Consider the following 19,224-nt stretch of genomic DNA (forward strand, 5'->3'; position numbering starts at 1 on the left):
TAGTGTCGGCGCATCACACCCCAGACTCCACCCCTCAGCCTCACGGGGGCGAGGCGGGGCGGAGGGGGCGGGGGCGAGGCGGGGGCGGGGGCGGCGGCGGGGCGGGGGCGGCGGGGACCGGGCGGGCGCGGCGGGGACGGGGCGGGTGAGCGTGGCGCAGGTGGTGTCGCGGCGCGGAGGGGCGGGGCCCGGAGGAGGGGCGGGGCGGAGGGGCGGGGCGGAGGGGGGGGCCATGGCGCGGAGGGGAGGGTCCGGCCTGCCAGAAGAGACAGACCTAGACCGTGGCGTGGGAGTTCTGGCCCCGGGTTCTCCAGTTTTGCCCGCGACCCGGAGCTGTTGAGGCGCTGCGGCCCAGCTCGCAGCAGCGGCCCTCGGGGCGTCCGGCCCTGTGGGGTGAATTTCTGGCTGCCATGGCCGCCACCGGCTTGCGGGCCTTCGGGACAAAGGGGCCCGGCTGGCTCCAGCGAAGCCCCTGGGCTCCGCTCTCCGCCGGCTTCTGCAGCAGGGGTCCGGCCGGGGCCGGGCGGCCGGAGCTCGGGCCGCGACTCACCAGCGCGCGGCAGCGGGACGGCATCAGGTCAGCGGCGGGGCCGTGAGAGCGCCCTGGCCCTCCCGGACCGGCGGCCCGCGGGCCTAGCGGGGCAGCTCCCAGGTCGGGGTGGGCGGCAGGGACCCGGGCAGAGAGATGGAGTCACCCCACGCGGAGGCCGACGAGGACTCGGCCAGGGGTCAGCTCCATCCGCTGGGAACCCCAATTTGTGCGAATCCGGCCGGAGGCCGCGAAGGGAACCCGCGGACAGGGTGTTTCCTGAAGTCCCTTGCCTGGGCACTGTAACATTTCGGATCCTGCAGGACACACAGGAGAATTTCAGATGGGATAGCCTCAGAAGGCCCCGCACTGCCCCTAAACCCCCAGGGCAACCGAGCCGCGTCTTCATCGGACTTTAGGCTCGGGCGGGTGCGGAGAGCTCGGCAGGTGGCCCCACCGCTGATGTGGCCTTTGAGAAAGAGGGTTCTGTGCTTCTCACAACCTTGACCTGGTTCCAAGGCCCGGTTAGGCTTAGCCGAGCTGCTCCTTGGCCTTACCCCAGAAGTACCGAGGCGGGGGAGCAGGTCAATATGTAGGACGAAGGGCACACTGTACTGAGCTCTGCCCTTTGGCTCAACAAGCCTAAAACCCTTAAAAAAACAAAGCAAAACAAAACAAAACAAACAAACCGGTGCACAAACTGGAATTGGAGTAGTAAAGGTTGAAGGACTCCTAGCCCCACGCAGGCCTCACCCTGTTGTTTGCCTGGCCAGGGCAAGGGTACAAAGAGAGGCCTACCCAGCGTGCTAAGTATTTGAAAGTTACAAATCAAACTAACAGCTGAATATGTTTTCTTCTCCTACCCTGACAAGTGTATCTTCATAAGACCTGGAAGACCATGTATGAATTTATAATCCTGAGGCTCCTAGGAGTTCCCCAAAAGCAGTGAAGGCCCTGCTGCTGGCCTGCAACTTTTTTCTTTTCTTCCCACCCTATGCTCACCCCCTGTCACCTTTCCACCCGTCCTTCCTGCTGCTCTGCCAGGAGCTTGGCACACAGGTCTGCAGACAGCCCATCCAGCATGCCTCCATACTCTCTCTCCCCTCCCCTCCTAGAAATAATTGCTCTTGGCCACCCCATGGGCTTGAGGATGCCCCCCCGCAAAGCCAGAGAATGTCAGAGTCGCAGTAACCATGGCAGGGTTTGGAAGAGGGTGGTGATTTCCAGGTGGACACGTCATACTCTTCAGGTGGACCCCTGGCTCCCCTGAAAGGGCATAGCTGGAGCAGGGTGCCCAGAGCGGGGTACTCGAAAGTGCAGCATCCAGGCAGGGTCCTCCTTGCTCATTTTCAAGGGTGGTTCTGCTTCTGCAAATCTGGTTCCACCTGGTCAGAACCCTGACATCTGGCATGGCAGCCAGGTGACCAAAGAAGGTCTGGTTGAGTTCTCCAGAGCTAAACATGAGTCAGAAAGAGAGGCGATGGGAAGCATCAAGCTAACGTAAGTGCTCAGAATCAGTAAGCAGGAACCTCCAAATCCATCACTAAAGCAGTGGTATGTTAGGCACCAAGTTGGTGAGCTTGAACAACTCAGTCACACTTCAAGCATCCCTTTTCAAAGCTGTTCCTCTCAGCAATGATAGATACTGTCATGGAGTGAAAGGCGGCCGGAAATTGGGGTACCGTGCTAGGCACCGTACAGTTGCCACCCCTAATCCTTCTGGCGGTCTGCGAGCTAGGTTATGTCGTCCCTATCCTACAGTGAGTAAACAGGTTCAGAGAGGTGGCAGCCTCCTCAAGGCCACACAGCCGGGAGGAAAGAGAGCCAGGAGGCAGGAAAAGGTCCATCTGCCTCCAAAGCTGTTTCCACTCTGCTGTATAGCTCAGTGTCCTCACCACTGAGGTTTAAAAGAGGTGGCAAAACACTAGGTGAGATGAAAATTTGCAGGAATTAGTGGAGTTGGATGTGAGAAATCAAAATGCTATTTGGGGTCATTAATTCAGTCAGCAGGTGTCTGCCGAGTGTCTCCCCTGTGTGTGAACATGACAGGTGCCTCATCTCACGGACCTTCTGGGGGTTTACAATGATGTGATGGGCTCCGGACAGCTCATCAGGGCCTCCCCAGGGCCCATCTCCTGCCCTGCAGACAGAAATATTACACTTTTTATCACATGCTCTGGCGGTGACCTCACTCTTGGTGATTCCCTCTTTCCAGTGGTGGTGTTGGTGAAGCTGTAGGTGCAAGGCATCACACGTTTTGACCCAAGATTTCAGAAGAAATTCAGGAGAATTCAGACTGCTAAGATTTTTAGGAGGTATTACCAGCCAGCTCTGATGGCCAGTTGAAGAGGGAAGAAATGAGGATCATTTAGGGGCGAGCAGAAGGCAAGGAGCCCTTTGAAGAAGTAGAGGAGGACAAGCTAGAGAAGCACCAAAAAACAGGAGACAGAAGGAGAGCATGATCCAAATGGCCATTGGATTTGGTTCTGGCAATGAGGAGATACTCGGCGAGGGCAGACTGAGTGGAGTGGCAGGAAGAGAAGCCTGGCTGTGCTGGGTTGAGAAGTGAACTCAGCAATTCAGAGCACTCGGACAGGGTGTGGAACGCAGCAGCCAAAGGGTTAATGGGCCACATACGAACAGACGCCAACGTGCAGCAAGGCCATCCGGGCGCCGGCGTCTTTCTACACGATTTTGCCCAAGGCCTTAGAATTTAATTTAAGCATATGTCACTGACGGGATGGCAGCTCCTAGGTTTGCTACAGAAAATCACACTCATTATCTTACTGGAAGGTTCCGTCGGCACTTCTCTTACCACACCCCAAAACGCGGGTTTCATCGCCTATCGGCCTATCAGCTGCAAGTCATTCTTGGCACTCAGGAGGAAAGGTGTTGACGAGAAACAAAACGATGACTGTCACAGTCATCTGAAGATGGCAGCAAAGCCGGAACGGTGTTCCAAAGAAAATGGGTATTCGTGGGGCACTGAAATAAAGTCAGTCACCGAAGTGGTTTTCCAGAAGCCAGTGGCCCAGAGGGCTATTTAAGGAGGAGCCAGGCTGACACATAGCAGGAGGAATAGCAGAGCCAAAGAAAGAGAAAGGCAGAAAACATGTAGCGGGGGGCCAAGGGGAAACAGATGCAACATATAGAACAATAGCCTGGAGTCTGGCTCCCTGCCCATTCCGTTTCACCGCACAAATCAGACCCTTCTGTGTACAGGCAGACAGATGACAATACCGGTTCTTTTAATTAGCACGTGGGATACCTTAAAACAGCGAGACCTTGGCATGCCAGCTCCTTGTTGGAGGACGTGTCCAGAAGAGCCCTCTTGCTCTTCGCCCCTGTCCTTCTGTTCTTCCCACATTGGCCGTCCTCAGCATGAGTTATTTGGCAGAATTTCAGGATGCCGCTATAAAAACCCAGAAAGATGCTGTCATCCATGCACATCGGCCACTGCGACTGCGCTGCCTCCTCGGTGGGGTGCATGGGGAAGACTCGGGGGGCGTCTTTTCATTCTCGGCTCCTTCCCTAACCTTACTCTCTTGAACAGCAGAGAAAACGGAGCTGAAGGTAGCCACAGTGTGGCAGCTTTCTCTGGCTCCCGCTGTGGACTTATAAGCCTCAGCGCCTCTCGGAACGGGCAGTGGTGATTTTTGGAACTGCTGTAACCTGCCCTTTGGGTGGAGGTGGCAGTCTTTTTTCTGACAGCAATCATGGAGACAAAGAGAAACAAACCCAGGGAACGAGGGAGGAAACCCAGCCCACTTTTCAGGTAGTCTCCTCGTTTTGCCTTAGCTATAATTCCAGATAGTTGGCAGACCCTCTCAGTTGCCTCTAAGCACCCATGGCTCTCTTTTCTGGTGTTTTAAAAAATAGCCCCCGGGGAGAGAAAGGAATTGCGGGGGTCCTCACTTGTTTTGATTTCGTGCACGACCCAGTAATTATAAAAATGTTCTTCCCAGGAACATTGTCCTGAGTGATCCGAAGAAGAGGAATGCGCTGTCATTAGCCATGCTGAAATCTCTGCAAAGTGACATTCTTCACGAAGCGGAAAGCAAAGATCTGAAAGTCATCATCATTTCAGGTATTTATCTGATACCCATCCTCCATGTTCTTGCAGGACCTGGAAGCGGTTTCTCAAAATTCTTTGGTCAACTGGGGCATTCCTTCGCTTACGGGAGAATTGTTTTTGAAGCTCCTTTACAAGAACATTATGAAAAAACTCCTGTGTAGTTAACTGGGGAAATGATAGGAAGGATTACTGTGTGGTGAGAATATGTCTTTTCCTTTTTGTCAGATGTGTCAGATACGAAACATTGCCACCCTTGGCCATGTGGTCTTCCCATCAAAATCAGAGAACTGATTTCTTCGTGGATCTGATAAGATGGGTTTATAATCACTAATGCTTTTGGTAGACTATCTAGTTGGCTAGGACAGGCTGCTGGGCAATTGATTGGTTTGTCTTTTCTGCTCTTAACTAAGCTTTCCACTGAGATCTGTGGTCTTCTTCAATGGTGCCAGAAAGCATGCTAGATTTTGCTCATTTCTTCCCGTGCTCTTTTTCCAGTAAGACTTTTTACCAAATCATCTAGTGCTGATGACAGGGGTATAAATAATAGCAGTGCCAGCATTTTAAAGCAACTGGAGAAAAAACAAAACAGATGCTGCCCTATAATGCACTATTTTTTAAAAATTAAGAATCGGTGTTTCTGGAGGCAGGTACTCAGAATGTTACCTTTTTGTCTGTGGTTGGATATGAATTTTCAACTTTTAAAAAAATTTTAAATTTATTTTTGTGTGTGTGAGAGAGAGAGCATGCGCGAGTGCGGGGGCTGGGGAGAGAGGGGCAGACAGAATCTCAAGCAGACTCCACACCCATCATGGAGCCTGACACAGGGCTTGATCTCGTGACCCTGAGATCATGACCTGAGCTGAAATCAAGAGTCAGACGCTTAACCAACTGAGCCACCCAGGCGCCCCCAAATTTTCAACTTTTTACATGGCAAAGGGAAAAGAGATAGAGCAAAAACTGTCCAGCCGCCGTGGGGGTGTAACCCAGATGCAGTGAGGCAGCCAACTCTGAACGGTACAGTTTTCTCACCTGTGTGCAGGGAACAGTATTGTCTGTCCCAGCAGTCACAGGGAAAGGGAAATAGGAGAAAGTGTTACCAGTTGATCGATGGAATTACATTGCGTCATCATTGCTAACGGCAACAGTAACAGTAAAACCACATCCTCAGATCCCTCGTAAAAATAAAGGGGCTCTCTTCACACTCCGACCTTCCTGATTCCAACCTGTGTGGGTGGCCGTTATCTGTGGTCCAGAGGACAGGGACACTGCGGGAGGCAGGGTGGGCTTGATGGGCCCAAATGAGTCAATACACTCAGGCCAGACCAAGTCCAGAAACAAAAGTGTGAAACTGGAGGGATAATTCTGGAGAGAGTACATTTGCCGTGGTTACTGAGCTTTCTCCTTGTTGGCATAACATGTTTTCGCTGGTTCCACCGCAGACCTTTGAGAACCGATGCCTCACCTTACGTTGTCACCGCAAAATACTTGCTGTCACTTTTCAAGCGAAATGGAATTATTCTTTTTTTTTTTTTAAGATTTTATTTATTTATTTGAGAGAGAGAATGAGAGAGAGAGAGCACATGAGAGGGGGGAGGGTCAGAGGGAGAAGCAGGCTCCCCGCCGAGCCGGGAGCCCGATGCGGGACTCGATCCCGGGACTCCAGGATCATGACCCGAGCCGAAGGCAGTCGCTCAACCAACTGAGCCACCCAGGCGCCCAAAATGGAATTATTCTTATCAAAATCGAGCCATTAACTTTCTCTAAGTGTCCATGGCCTCAACGCGATTGCTAGTTATCCTGTAGGTAAGTAAGTGAACATTTAAGCTTGGCTGTTCACATCTCTTTCTATTCTTTTCTTTTCTCCACTGGAAACATTTGCAGCTGAGGGGCCCGTATTTTCTTCTGGGCATGATTTAAAGGAACTGACAGATGAGCGAAGCCCAGATTATCATGCCGAAGTATTTCAGACCTGTTCTGAGGTAAGCCAGGATGAGGGTCAACATCGAACACCCGAAAATGATAGTTACATGAAATACTGAATTAGGCTTCCACTTTACAGATAAGGCTTTATCTATGAGACCTAGTCACTGCAGACTGGTCACTGGTGCATCCTTCACCCAGGCCACTATTTGGTTTCGATTTTTAAGAAGTGACCATGGTTTGTGATTGATCTTGTTACAAGCCAACGAAAGTAAACTATAGGCTAGTGCTGATAGTTGCTGCCTCCAGGATCATGGGGGTGTGTCTTGGTAGATGTGTCTTAAGGAAGAGGTGAAGGGTGGGGGTGTACATCTTTAGAGGGGAAGAACCTAAGATTAGTATAATTTTTTTTTAATTTTAAACTAAAACATCTCTGTTAATGGGAGAGAGAATATTTGTGAATGGAATAATAATGATTTTAAAGATTGTTTCCTTTTTTTTTTTTTTAAGATTTTATTTATTTGACAGAGAGAGAGAGAGACAGTGAGAGAGGGAACACAAGCGGGGGGAGTGGGAGAGGGAGAAGCAGGCTCCCCACCAAGCAGGGAGCCCGATGCGGGGCTCTATCCCAGGACCCTGGTATTGTGACCTAAGCTGAAGGCAGACGCTTAACAACTGAGCCACCCAGGCGCCCCTTAAAGATTATTTTCAAACCCTTCTTCCAACCAACCTTTGTAATCACCACCTCCAAGTGGGAAAATTAACCTCTTCACGTTTACTTCTCCTGTCTATCTCTTTAACCATACGAAGGAGAGAAATTGCCCGCAGAGAGGAAGAGGAACAAAAGGTTTGAGATGATTATAAATATATTAAGTCAACCCCTGGATAATAAAAACCTGAATGTAGAACACAACTTTAGGTAATGCATTGCTCATTTCATAACTACTCATTGAGCACTACTGTATGCATAATACTTGCAAGGCTCTGAAGGAAAAAGAAGGAAAAAACAAGGTTCCTGCCAAACTGAAACTGGATATGTAGGTGAGAAGCAAGACATAAAACAGTTTCAGGAGCGCCTGGGTGGCGCAGTCCATTTAGCAACTGACTCTTGGTCTCGGCTCAGGTCATGATCTCAGGGTTATGAGATCAAGCCCCGTGTTGGGCTCCACGTCGAGCATGGAGCCTGCTTGAGATATTTTCTCTCCCCCTCCCTCTCCCATTCATGCTCTATTTATTTTATAAATAAATATTTACAAAATCTCTCTCTCTCAAATTAATAAATCTTAAAAAAAAAAAAAAAGACCCAAAACAGTTTCATAACCTGATCTGAAGATTACTTCACCTAATTTTTCCTTCGTTCATTGACTTGCTCATTTATTTGGTCGTTAATGACTCAACAAATATTTCATGATAACTTCTAGATAGACGAGACAGAGGTGAGCAGCAGGGAGGCTGACAGGAAGGTGATTAAGATGCCGTCTCGACCACCATTTTTTTTCCTCGCCCTTCCAGAATGCAGCAAGGAGAGCCAGTTAGAGTGTTCTCATTTCATGGCAGGACCAGCCAGAAAACCAACTGACTTGACGCTTCAGGGAAAGGCAGAAGCAACCTGGAGCTAAGGCTTCGGTCTTTTGTTTCACATTAATGGTGTTTATGTAACATTCTGCTCTTGGGTTTGCCAAGGCACGGCGCTCTAGAAGTTATTTCTCTGCTAATATCCAGTGTGTTTGGCTAAAACAGAAAAGCATCAGAGAGAACCACTAGAGCCCTCCCATCCTCCCTAAAGGGCCTGCTTTTACCACTCTGCTGTGTCTTCAGGACCTGAGGTCTAAACGGGTCAGCAAGAGGGCCACGGGGGAGCCCGGAGCTGCTTCAGAGGAGAAAGGCTGGGTTTCGTGGAAGCTGGCAACCCCCAGTGAGCCTTTTTCAGGCTCATTGAAAAAGACAGTGCAGGAACAGGACCTTGTCCTAACACAGGGAGATAGGAGTGAAAGTGCATTGATTTCTTGAATACTTTTTCTAAGAAAATCACATTGTCCTGGATAAATATGGGCATCATGAACTTGTGCAAGATTTCAATTTCAAAATGTAATCAACAGACAGATTGGGACAGAACGAGCTAGATATTTCACTGTTCCGTTCATGCATGAGAAAATTTGGATTTAGAGAGGAAGACGGAGCTTCCTGGCTTGGCTCAGCATCTAAACTGTAGCAGATTCCTTGCAGACCACAAGTGCCTCCTGATCATTAATTATTTACAAAGCACGAATAGGGTAAATTGAGAAGGAGAAGAAACACGTGGCCGTGGGAGAGCAAAAGTAACCCTCTGTGGAGCTGATGTGACAGATTTCCCTGGAGACCTAACCCTCGTGTCTCTTTTTTTTTTTTAATTTTTATTTATTTATTTATTTGAAAGAGAGAGAGAGAGAGAGAGAGCATGAGCAGGGAGGAGGGGCAGAAGGAGAAGCAGATTCCCCACTGAGCAGGGAGCCCGATGCGGGGCTCGATCCCAGGACCCCAGGATCATGACCCGAGCTGAAGGCAGACGCCCAACCGACTGAGCCACCCCGGCGCCCCCCCTCGTGTGTCTTCTTTTGTCCTGTTGAAGTTCGAGGGTGGAATCCCTCATCCAGGAAGAGATTCTTCTCTTTCCCCTCACCCCCACCAGTGAAATGGCAACAGCGCAAGGCCTCTGACGGAGCCCTCAGTAATGCTAATGAGTGAGGCTAAGCTATACTTAGGTTTATGTCACATTTTGGAGCAGGCAGAGACCAGGAAAAATATTTAGTTCAGGAAGGTAAACTAGGAGGGATAATCATTTATTGACTACCAAGGGATTGATTGCCCCAGCTGATTTATTATCTAGCTTGTCTTTGTCTTTCCTGAATTGCTCTCTAACTTTATTTAAAATACACTCTGGGGGGCACCTGGGTGGCTCAGTCGGTTGGGTGTCTGACTCTTGATTTCTGCTGGGGTCGTGATCCCAGTAGTGCTCCTCGCTCAGTGCTGGAGATTCTCTCTCTCTTCTGCCCCTCTCCCCCCCATGCGTGTGCACATGCATGCGTGCTCTCGCTTGCTCTCAAATAAATAAATCTTTAAAAAATAAAAAAAATTTTAAAATAAAATATTTTGGGGGCTGCCTGGCTGGCTCAGTCAGTAGAGCATGTGACTCTTGATCTCAGGGTCATGGGTTCAAGCCCCATATTGGGCGTGGAGCCTACTTAAAAAAAAAGTTACTTAAAATATGTTTTAGGGCGCCTGGGTGGCTCAGTTGGTTGAGTGACTGCCTTCAGCTCAGGTCATGATCCCAGGGTCCTGGGATCGAGTCTCGCATCAGGCTCCCTGCTCTGCGGGGAGCCTGCTTCTCCCTCTCCCACTCCCCCTGCTTGTGTTCCCTCTCTCGCTGTGTCTCTCTCTGTCAAATAAATAAATAAAAATCTTTAATAAAAAAAATAAAATATGTTTTAATTATACAAATAATTAACATCGTGGAAAATTTTGAAAATCCAGAAAAATAGAAGGAAGGAAAATAAACTGCTGATACTGGACCATGATCATACCACCCAGATAGAATGCTAGTATTTAATATATTTCTTTCAAACCTTTTCTCATGTGAAGCTATTTGTCTGAATAATCATACATAAGAGCAATTATACTGTATAATTGTATAATGTGATTATAACACTGAATGCTTACCATGTGCCACATAAGGTTTGGAATACTTTAGACATATATATAATTCTCATGTTCTAGAAGGTTTGTACTATTCTTATGCCCATTATTATACCCGGGTGTGAAGACCAAACGATAGCCAGTGGGTAAGTGGCAGACTGGGCATCAAACCCCAGGAGCCTGGCTCCAGCCTACTATGCAAGACCCAGACCACCACCATGCTGCTGTGTCTGGTGGAAAATCTCATAATGAGAACACAGCATTCCATTAAAGGGACAATTAGTTTACATAGCCATTTTTCTTATTTATTTATTTATTTATTTTTAATTATTTATTTGAAAGAGAGAGAGAGCCCTAGCAGGAGGCAGAGGGAGAAGCAGACTCCCTGCTGAGCAGGGAGCCCAACTCGGGGCTCGATCCCAGGACCCTGGAATCATGACCTGAGCCAAAGGCAGATGCTTAACCAACTGAGCCACCCAGGTGCCCCTTCTAATTTATTTTTATATATTTATGTTACTTATTAAATTTTCACTAATACAAAATAATTTTTTGAACATCTTTGCCCAGACAGCTTTTTACCTATTTTAGGATTTTTCCTTAGAAGTGTTCCCTAGATGAAAGGTAGGAATATTTTTAATATTGTTGGAATCTACTCTAAGTATTTTCCCACCAGGTTGTATAGAATCCTAGTGCTTCCTAGAGGGCACACAGGAGACACAGACCGTTCAACGCTAATCACGGCCAAGTGACTTTTCATAAGTAACCAGTTCATTAGGTGACAGACGACACTCAGCAAAAAAAAAAATCTTTCTTTGCAGCAAGACATTAGAAGTTCTTAAGCGTTCTTCTCCTTGCTATTGCAGTTCACTGAGAATGAGCTCTATCACTGACCATCCTCATCCTCACCTAGAGTTCTCAAACCCCCTAAATCCATGAACAGTTTGGGGTGTGGATATATATGTGTGCCTTCTTCTGAGGAGAGGGTAATTAGCATTTGTCAGATTCTCAAAAGGTGACCCCCTAAAAAAAGTCCAAACCACTACTATAGAATATGATATCATATCCCTAAATATATAAGGATTATTTTATAATAAAGCTGACAAATATAACACGTTTGTGAATGCAAAAGGCTGAGTTCCTTGGGCAAAATCTTCAAATCAATGAAAGGTCATTTTTTTGGAGTTGCCACTGTGGGAAACAAGCCCAGATGTAGTGGCTCCTTCCCACCTGCCCTCCTTCCCTGCCAGGGTTCAAAGTGCAACTATTTATACATCCAAGTTACCATAGCAACGCAATCTGTTTAGAGTGGCATGAAAAAAAATGGAGAAATAAACCAAGTTATTTGGTAAGCTGCAAAAATAAGTTAAAAGCTCTGGCGATTTATGCGGTGGGGAGAGGGGAAGCGTCACATGAGCAAGTTTTCTGGCTCCTCTGTGCAGGGGCCCTGTTTGGGGAGTTTTGTTTATTTTGATGACAGCAGGGCATCCCCGCACCATTGTAATAGAATTGAGAGAATGTTCCCTGCGGTAATTTGAGAAGTAATTACTACGGAAATTGCCTTCCAGTTCCTTTTCCGCCTTAATTTTTCAAGAAAGTATCAAATACCAGTTTCGGACTTGCCACCGCGTTCCCCAGAGATCAAAATCAGCTCTGTGCTTCAGGGGGGCTGCTGGGGATCAGTCAGAGGGGATCGTGACCTCACAGCGACGTCCTGCCGGGCGTGGGAAGACCAGGACTGTGCCGTCAGCCCCTGCATCCCGCCGCCTGGGCGAGTGCCTTCCCCTCTGAGCCTTCACGGCCCGGTTGTCATGGAGGGTCCGCTCCTCCCCTGGGTCTCAGGAAGACCACACGGTCGGTATTTAGTGCTTGCTTGGTTCTCTTCATGCCTCCTTTCCCCCCCGAGACTCTGAGCTAATGCCTATGGAAAATGCTCTGCAAAGGGTGACGTCACATACACTGATACATGTGAACGTTGCGTTTCGCTCCCGGGCGGAAACGAAGTGGTGTGTTTGCTCCTCCAGGTCATGATGCTGATCCAGAACCACCCAGTCCCCGTCATCGCCATGGTGAACGGCTTGGCCACCGCGGCCGGCTGCCAGCTGGTCGCCAGCTGCGACATCGCCGTGGCCAGCGACACGTCCTCTTTCGCCACTCCGGGGGTGAACCTCGGGCTCTTCTGCTCCACACCAGGGGTGGCCTTGGGGAGAGCGGTGCCGAGAAAGGTAACTGAACTCGCTGGGCCCTGCAGACATGATCCTTCAGGGCACGGGGTGGTCGGTTCCAGCACTTGCCCGGAGTGTGGTTGGCGCGGTGTGCCGCGGCGTCCCTTCTCTGCACAGCCAGCTGCCTGCCCCTCGGGGCAGCTCCTTAGGTTCCTTACTCGATTTGTTGGTTTGCATAAAGGCACACATTCTTGTCATCTTACTGGCCCCGCCTTTGAAGCCCAGTTTTGTTGGGCCACCTGGGGAGGTAGGTCAGTATCTGGAGCTAGGACGCTAGTGTCACTGGCTTATTGTTTGCCCACAACCTGTCTTGTTCCAGAAGGGACTGAAAAGAGCTGATTCCCTGAGTGTGTCAGGTTCACAGTGGTGACGTGTCAGGAGCAAGAACAGTCCGTGCTTGGTAGATTGGCTCTGCCCCAGAAGGAGCCACATTACAAAAGGTGTTTTGTCGTTGGCTGACCAAAGGGAAGTCCATTTTCTTCACAAAACTCTCTTCCTTCTTATCACATCATAAAATAATATTTACTAAGCATCTCTTACGTGTAAACCAGGGGTTTCCTCGCTCCAGAAAAAAATACATCCTCATTCTCAACCGGAAATGTGTTTTCAAAAAGGGAAAGTTTGGCAAAGTCGTGTAACGTTGGGGAACCTAAACTGCTTTCTAGAATATATTATCCATTTTACCATCAACTACAAAAACTAGCAGTTGCCCATATGCCTGAGGCACCAAAGAGATAAGACCCAAGGGAAATCAGGCTGTAGGACCAAGAAGTTTCGGGATGCATTCCTTTCTTGTATGGTGCCTCCTCACTAGTTTTCACAGAACCGTGTATTCGTGACAAAGGTCAGAAGACAGATCCTGCGAGCACACACACGCAGGAACGCCGGCTGAAAGTGGGCAAAGTGTGAGCTGTCAAACACAACAGCTTGCTAAAAGGTTTGCACACTAAGGGGGTTTCATCCTGTCAGGAGACACGTTCACCTTAAATGCATATATGGTAATTCAGTAAATACTTCTTAAGTCCCTACTTTGTGCCAAGTATATTAAATTGAAGTACACCTCAAATATATTGTCAGAGCTCGTTAACAAACTAACTTACAATTGTGCAAATCAAGTTGCAAATCAAATCTTGCATAGTCAAAGGCAGTTGGACTGGTTACCCCATCTGCCGCTGTTCATCTTGAACACCTGATGTTCTGGAAGGGTCCACAGTAGGGCATTTAAACCTTTGCAACAGCCCTGCTGTCAGGATAAGAATCCATTTCTTTCTTAACACAAACTTTTCAAATCGAGGCTTATAAGGGAGTCCTAGAAATGTAAACATTGTTATCACATTTTGTCAAGTTTTAAATTAGTTTTTGAGAAGAGAAAAAAACAAATGTGACACATACAGGCCTTAAGTTTTCAGGAAGCCCAGCGCTCAGAACCACCTTGCATAACTGCCCAGCATGAGGGATGAAGGGGCAGGACGTGGCAAGACCCAAAGCGGCTTCTACCTCCCTCGGGCAGTTTTGGCAAGGGCCGGGCCTGCCGAGAAGATGAGGGCAGAGTTTCCGGTATTGTCCCACTCAGCTCCCTGATCTGCACTCTTTGTGATCTGATCCCCTGAGTTTCTTCCCAGCTAGCAGTCTGAAAGTGGTTCAGAGTTGCCCTCTGGGTTCATGACTACCCAGAGGCGTGAAGCGGATACACAGTTTGGGGTCAGCACTCATGATCTGAAATCACACTACCAATAAAGGGAATTCAGTGGGAAGAAAAGTCTGTCAGAACGTAGGGCCTCTGCCGGGTTGCTGGATCTGCAGGTCTCACCTGTGCAACCCCCTGGAGGAGGCAAGTAGGGATTCATAAAAATCTAAACCTAACCAGAAACACCCCTCCCTGCGGTCATTGCTTGGTTGCGCCCCTATGAGCACATCCATGCACAGGCCCGTGGGCTTCGGTGGGTGGTGGGCCCCTGTCCCCTCGGCGCACAGCCGCAGGGAAGCAAGCAGGTGCTTTTGCGGCTCACCTGGCCTGGGAGCTCCGCCCTTTCCGCCGCGGCTGGAGCCACAGGTGTGGGCCACCGGCGCCCTCTGCTGGTCACCATGGGAACCGGCTCAGCAGGGCCGCCGTCCGTGCGCCGGGAGCAGCCCTTGCGTTCAAGCCAGACTGAGCCTGCGCATGAATATAAAGCGTTTCTCTCCTCTGGCGTGAGTTAAATAGTGCATCTTCACTGCGCCCTATAAACAGCCTGCCTGGTGCGGTGCTGTCCTCCCCAGCCGGGGCGGGCCTCTCCCAGCAACGTGGCGCCAGTGCCTCAGGCAGTTGGTATCACGGGAGAGCGGAGAGCGTGTGGAAGAGCCAAAGCCCCGCCTCCCCGGCCCCTCATTTCTCTGTGGTGGGAACGCTGGCTTCCTCCTCTCTGCCCGTGGTAACGCTGTGTATCTGTGGACTCCGATTTCCTCAGAGCCTAGTTAGAACAGAGTACAACTTCCAAGCTGGAAAGAGTGTTAGTGTTAGAAAGTCTTGCTCCTCGGCCTGCTATGGAGACCGCCAGAGCGCCTGAGAAATGCAGGGTCACAGCCCCCCCAGACCGGCCACGTCAGAATCTGCACTTTAACAGAGATTTGCAATGGCCTCGGCGCCGTCGAGAACATGTAGTTCAACCCCCCAATTTACAAGAGGGCCTGGGGGCGATTCAGGGCCTTACCTAATGTCTCCCAGCAAGTAATCTGGCCCCGCGGCCCTCCCGTCGGCTTCCTTCCTCCCTGAGCCCTAACTGCATGGCCAGCCAGTTCTTACCATAGATGTGACTCGAGGGGCCCCAAAGACCTCTCTGCTTTAAAGACTCACCGCCTTTCAGGGCTGTGATGCCTAAAAGCCAATCAGAGATTCATACAAATGTACAGTTGGAATAGGCATGTTGATAATCATCAGGGCATTTATTAGATGCCGACTGAGTGCCCAGCAGGGTAGCGTCAGCTTTGCACTTACTGTCTCTCATCTCCACAATCCCGCAGGAGGATGGAAGGCTTATTCCCATTTTCAGATGAGGAAACAGACTCAGAGGGCTTAAGTTGCATCCATAAGGTCTTGTGGTTAGTAAGTGGCCCATCTGGGGTTGGAACTCGGGGGACCAACTCTAGACCCAAATCCTGCTGCTTCCGGGGTTTGCCTTGGCCTCAAGTGCCCCAGAAAGAGGAAGCATTAAAACCCCAGCTTGGTAGGGGGGCCCAAGAAGTGCCGTCATGAAAGGCAGCTTCCTTCTCTCTCATCTGAAGTTCCGGGGGACACTTGACATAGAAGCTTCAATCTAAGCAAAGATTGTGCTGATTAGCTAGAAAATAAGCAGGCTTTCTTTTCCTTAGAGAATACCACGCTGTTATCCAGCCCGCCTGGGTAAAATCCCCAAAGTCATTATGTGCTAACACTAGGACCCCAGTAGGCAGGTAAGGAAACCGAGGCCCAAAGAAGGGGCTGAGCCAGGCGGGGCTCTTGACCTTACTCCCATCAAGACTTCCTTCAGGCGTGGCGTGAATCCCCCAAAGACCTTCCCGGTCTTCTGGAATGAAAGAGAAGCCCGGGCAGTGGAAGCACGCGGGAGAGCGTGCCCCGCCTGGCCCGTCTCCGGGCTGCACCTCCATCAGTAAGAGCCACGGGGGCCCCTTTCTCCCCATTCCCATCGAGTCAGACGCATCCGTCACTCGTCAGCCAGCCACCTCGCCCTCATCCTGGTTCTTCACCTGTTCTCTTCTTTGCTTTTGAAAACTGGCTTTCCTGGGACGCCTCCTGGGAGGTGACATGTTTGTGGTGCTGCCTGGATTTGAGCAGAGATTGAGAAGCGGAGCCCATGTGCCTGACTCGAAGCCCCATGACCAAGCCGAGGCCACCCAGATCTGGTTCCAAAGCCCGACGAGACCTGGTGCACTGGGCCCTCCTCATGATCGCTCTCCACAGGAGTGTCTGTCACTTTCCGTGAAGTGGGAAAGAGGATGGGGACATAAGTGAACCTACTACCATTGAACAATTCGGATTTTTTACTGCAAGTGAATCTGTGAATAAAGGAAGTTTGTGCCCGAAAGAAGTGATCCAGGAGTCGAAGGGACTGGTCCAGATGATAGGGTCCCTTCACCTACCTGCAGGCAAGGCTGCATTTACAGTATTCCAGAAGGATGAGTGTCTTGTGTCTTTGAAAATATTTCCCTGTGAGGTGATTTCTGAAATCAGCAGTTCTCATACCCACTAGATAGCAGGTAGTAGGAGAGGCCGGGACGGTGCATGCTGAGCACAGAGCCCAGAACTTGGTGGGGACCCTTCAGATAGCTGTCTGACTGATTTCTGACCGTCTGCCGCGTTCTGACCATCTGTCTGTCTCTGTCTTTCTCCGCTTGACTGACTGACTCACTGACTGAAAGGGAAAATATCTTCTGTCCAATGACAATCCCTCATGCTATACCTCAAGGTCACTTCCTTTTTGTGGATATTAGAGATCCTGAAATAACATTAGGGACCGTTTGTCTGGAAGGGAGTTTAAGAGGTCATGTATGTTCCTGTGGGCAGAGCCCCCCTGGCCTGACACACAGGGGATGCCCCTATTCATACCTCTCCAGGGGTGAGGACTCCACATTCTCCCAGACTGGTTCAGTTCAGGGACTTGGATGCTTTCTTTTCTTTCTTTCTTTCTTTTTTTTAAATGAGTTTTTGGAGTTGCTTCGGAATTAAGACATTCAAAAACCCATAGTCTTCCTGTGTGTGTATTAGTCACCTTGGGCTGCCATAATACATACCAGGGACTGGGTGGCAGAAACAACAGAAATTTACTTCCTCGTAGTTCCAGAGGCTGCGAGTCTCAGCTCACCATGCCAGCAGATGTGAGGCCTGGTAAGAGCTCTCTTCCCAGCTTGGAGCTGGCCACCTTCCTACTATGTCCAACTCTGTCCTCATATGGCGGCGAGAGAGAGACACAGACGGAGACAGAGATCTCTAACTCTGCTCAGAAGGCCACCAATCCTATTGAATCAGGGCTCTACCCAATGACCTCAGTTAACCTTAATTACTACCCTAAAGGCCCCATCTCCAAAAACAGTTGCACTGGGCCTTAGGACTTCCATACATGCATTTTGGGGAGACACAATTCAGTGTGTAGCACTGCTCTTCATACTTGTAGCTCTCCTATGTCAATCTTTGTTGGGTGAATGAATGTCCAAGAGAAAGTTATGCTCTGCTTGGAGTTCCTGCTCACGGAACCTGGCCCCCAGCCTCAAACACAGACTCGTGCCAGGCCCCATGAGCAAGCAGAACCATCACAGTTCTTTCCCCCGGTTCATGTCTTGCTCAGATGGACCGTTTTCCCTAGCATTTCTGTTGCACTCGATGTGACCAGGAGGCCTGCGGTCCTTCGTTAGCTGTTCTTTACCTCATCTCTGAGAGACTCATTTGTACACATGCATTCCAGCTGGGGAAGGGGGAGACGAGAAGCAACGTGCTCCGGGGTCCTTTGGAGGAGCCACACTCCGCAGGCGGGACAAGGCCCCCGCGCGCACTCTGGCCTGTGCCTGGGCCTGCAGAAGCTTGGACCCCAAAGGACTCACCCTGAAAACTTGGAGCACTTGGACCCTGGGTGGCTGCAGTCTCTGAGCCAGACAGGTGCTCTGTAGGCGGGTCATGGAAGCAGGGGAAGGAGAACGGAACCGAGGAGGCTCAGGAAGAGAAAGAGAGACATAGGAAAAACAGAGACGCTGAAGAAAGCATCTATTGGAGGAAGGCGTTGACAAGGGGATTGTCCCATGGACAGATCATGAGCCCAGCCAGCAAGTATGGACTTCTCCACTGAGCCAGCCAAAGGAGCACATACTACTTTGATTTTAATGATTTCCTCCTTCTGACTCTACTACCATTCATAGCTACTCTTTTTAGAAAGATTTTTATTTATTTGAGAGAGAGAGCATGCGAGGAGAGGAGCAGAGAGAGAGGGAAAGTAAGGGAGAGAATCCCAAGCAGGCTCCATGCCCAGCATGGAGCCCGACGTGGGGCTTGATCTCACAACCCTGAGATCATGACCTGAGCCGAAACCAGGAGCTGGATGCTCAACTGACTGAGCCACCCAGGCGCCCCCTGTAACTAACTACTCTTGGAAGGCTATTTGAGGTCTTGGCCATTGTTTTAAAGGGATTGATGACTTGTCTTCGCTGGATTTGATTTTCAGTGTTATTTTCAGGGCTGGCCACTGTGTGCTCTGTGGTCCCCATGAATTTCTTGAGAGCCGCCTGCATGAACAGAGGAAAAGAAAGGCTGGAAGGTGCAGTGGCCCTGCTTTCCCCTGGCTTCTGACCCACGTCCCCGCTGACACATGCTTCTCAGGCAGTGACAGAGTACACATTGTCCCGACCCCTTCATGTGACTCACTGGGTGTCTTCAGCGGGGTCTTAGCATAAGCCCTTAAATCAGCAGGACCTGGCTTTTAGCTCCACGTTCAACCAGGGGCTTCCAACCTGCTTTGGCGTGATGATACTTTCCTGGTCAGCTAACACATGGCCTCTGGAGCGACCCACGGGCATCCCGTACCTGCTCCCTCCAACATGCAGTCACTACATTCCCCCGAACTGGACAAAGCTGGGACTTCATCCATCCCCTAACTTTGCAGAGGAGAAGCTGGCCAGCATCACTTGCCCCAACTGCCAGTCCAGTGTGTATTCCACTTGTCCCCACCAGGGCAGGAGTCCTTGAGCCCAGCCTTCTGACCCCTCCTTCTTTACCAAAGCTCCCTCCCTAGCTGTGACAATCTAGTGTCATGATTTTAAAAACCATCTAAATCGGTGGTTCTACA

The 19,224-nt window shown here is 49.9% G+C and overlaps 1 protein-coding gene across 7 annotated transcripts in view; it reads left to right on the forward strand.

Annotated features, from left to right (window-relative positions):
- The first annotated feature begins 255 nt into the window (after window positions 1-255).
- The window catches only part of ECHDC3 (enoyl-CoA hydratase domain containing 3), a 31,378-nt gene continuing 12,409 nt past the window's right edge, over window positions 256-19,224 (forward strand). For 4 of the 7 annotated variants that reach the window (XR_014145465.1, XR_014145464.1, XR_014145463.1 and 1 more), the window contains exons 1-4: window positions 257-577; window positions 4,495-4,616; window positions 6,486-6,583; window positions 12,218-12,418. Coding sequence is in view for 4 of the 7 variants with exons in the window: in XM_081820575.1 (XP_081676701.1) it covers window positions 411-577; window positions 4,495-4,616; window positions 6,486-6,583; window positions 12,218-12,418 (588 nt within the window). In the remaining 3 variants the exon portion in view is untranslated. Of the gene's footprint in view, window positions 578-4,494; window positions 4,617-6,485; window positions 6,584-12,217; window positions 13,011-16,229; window positions 19,159-19,224 lie in introns of those variants that run through there. The other 3 variants (XM_081820573.1, XM_081820574.1, XM_081820572.1) reach the window with 3 other exon arrangements.

The sequence above is a fragment of the Leptonychotes weddellii genome, chromosome 5 (assembly GCF_054177405.1).
Source record: "Leptonychotes weddellii isolate Sample4059 chromosome 5, ASM5417740v2, whole genome shotgun sequence".
In the NCBI taxonomy this organism is placed as follows: domain Eukaryota; kingdom Metazoa; phylum Chordata; class Mammalia; order Carnivora; family Phocidae; genus Leptonychotes; species Leptonychotes weddellii.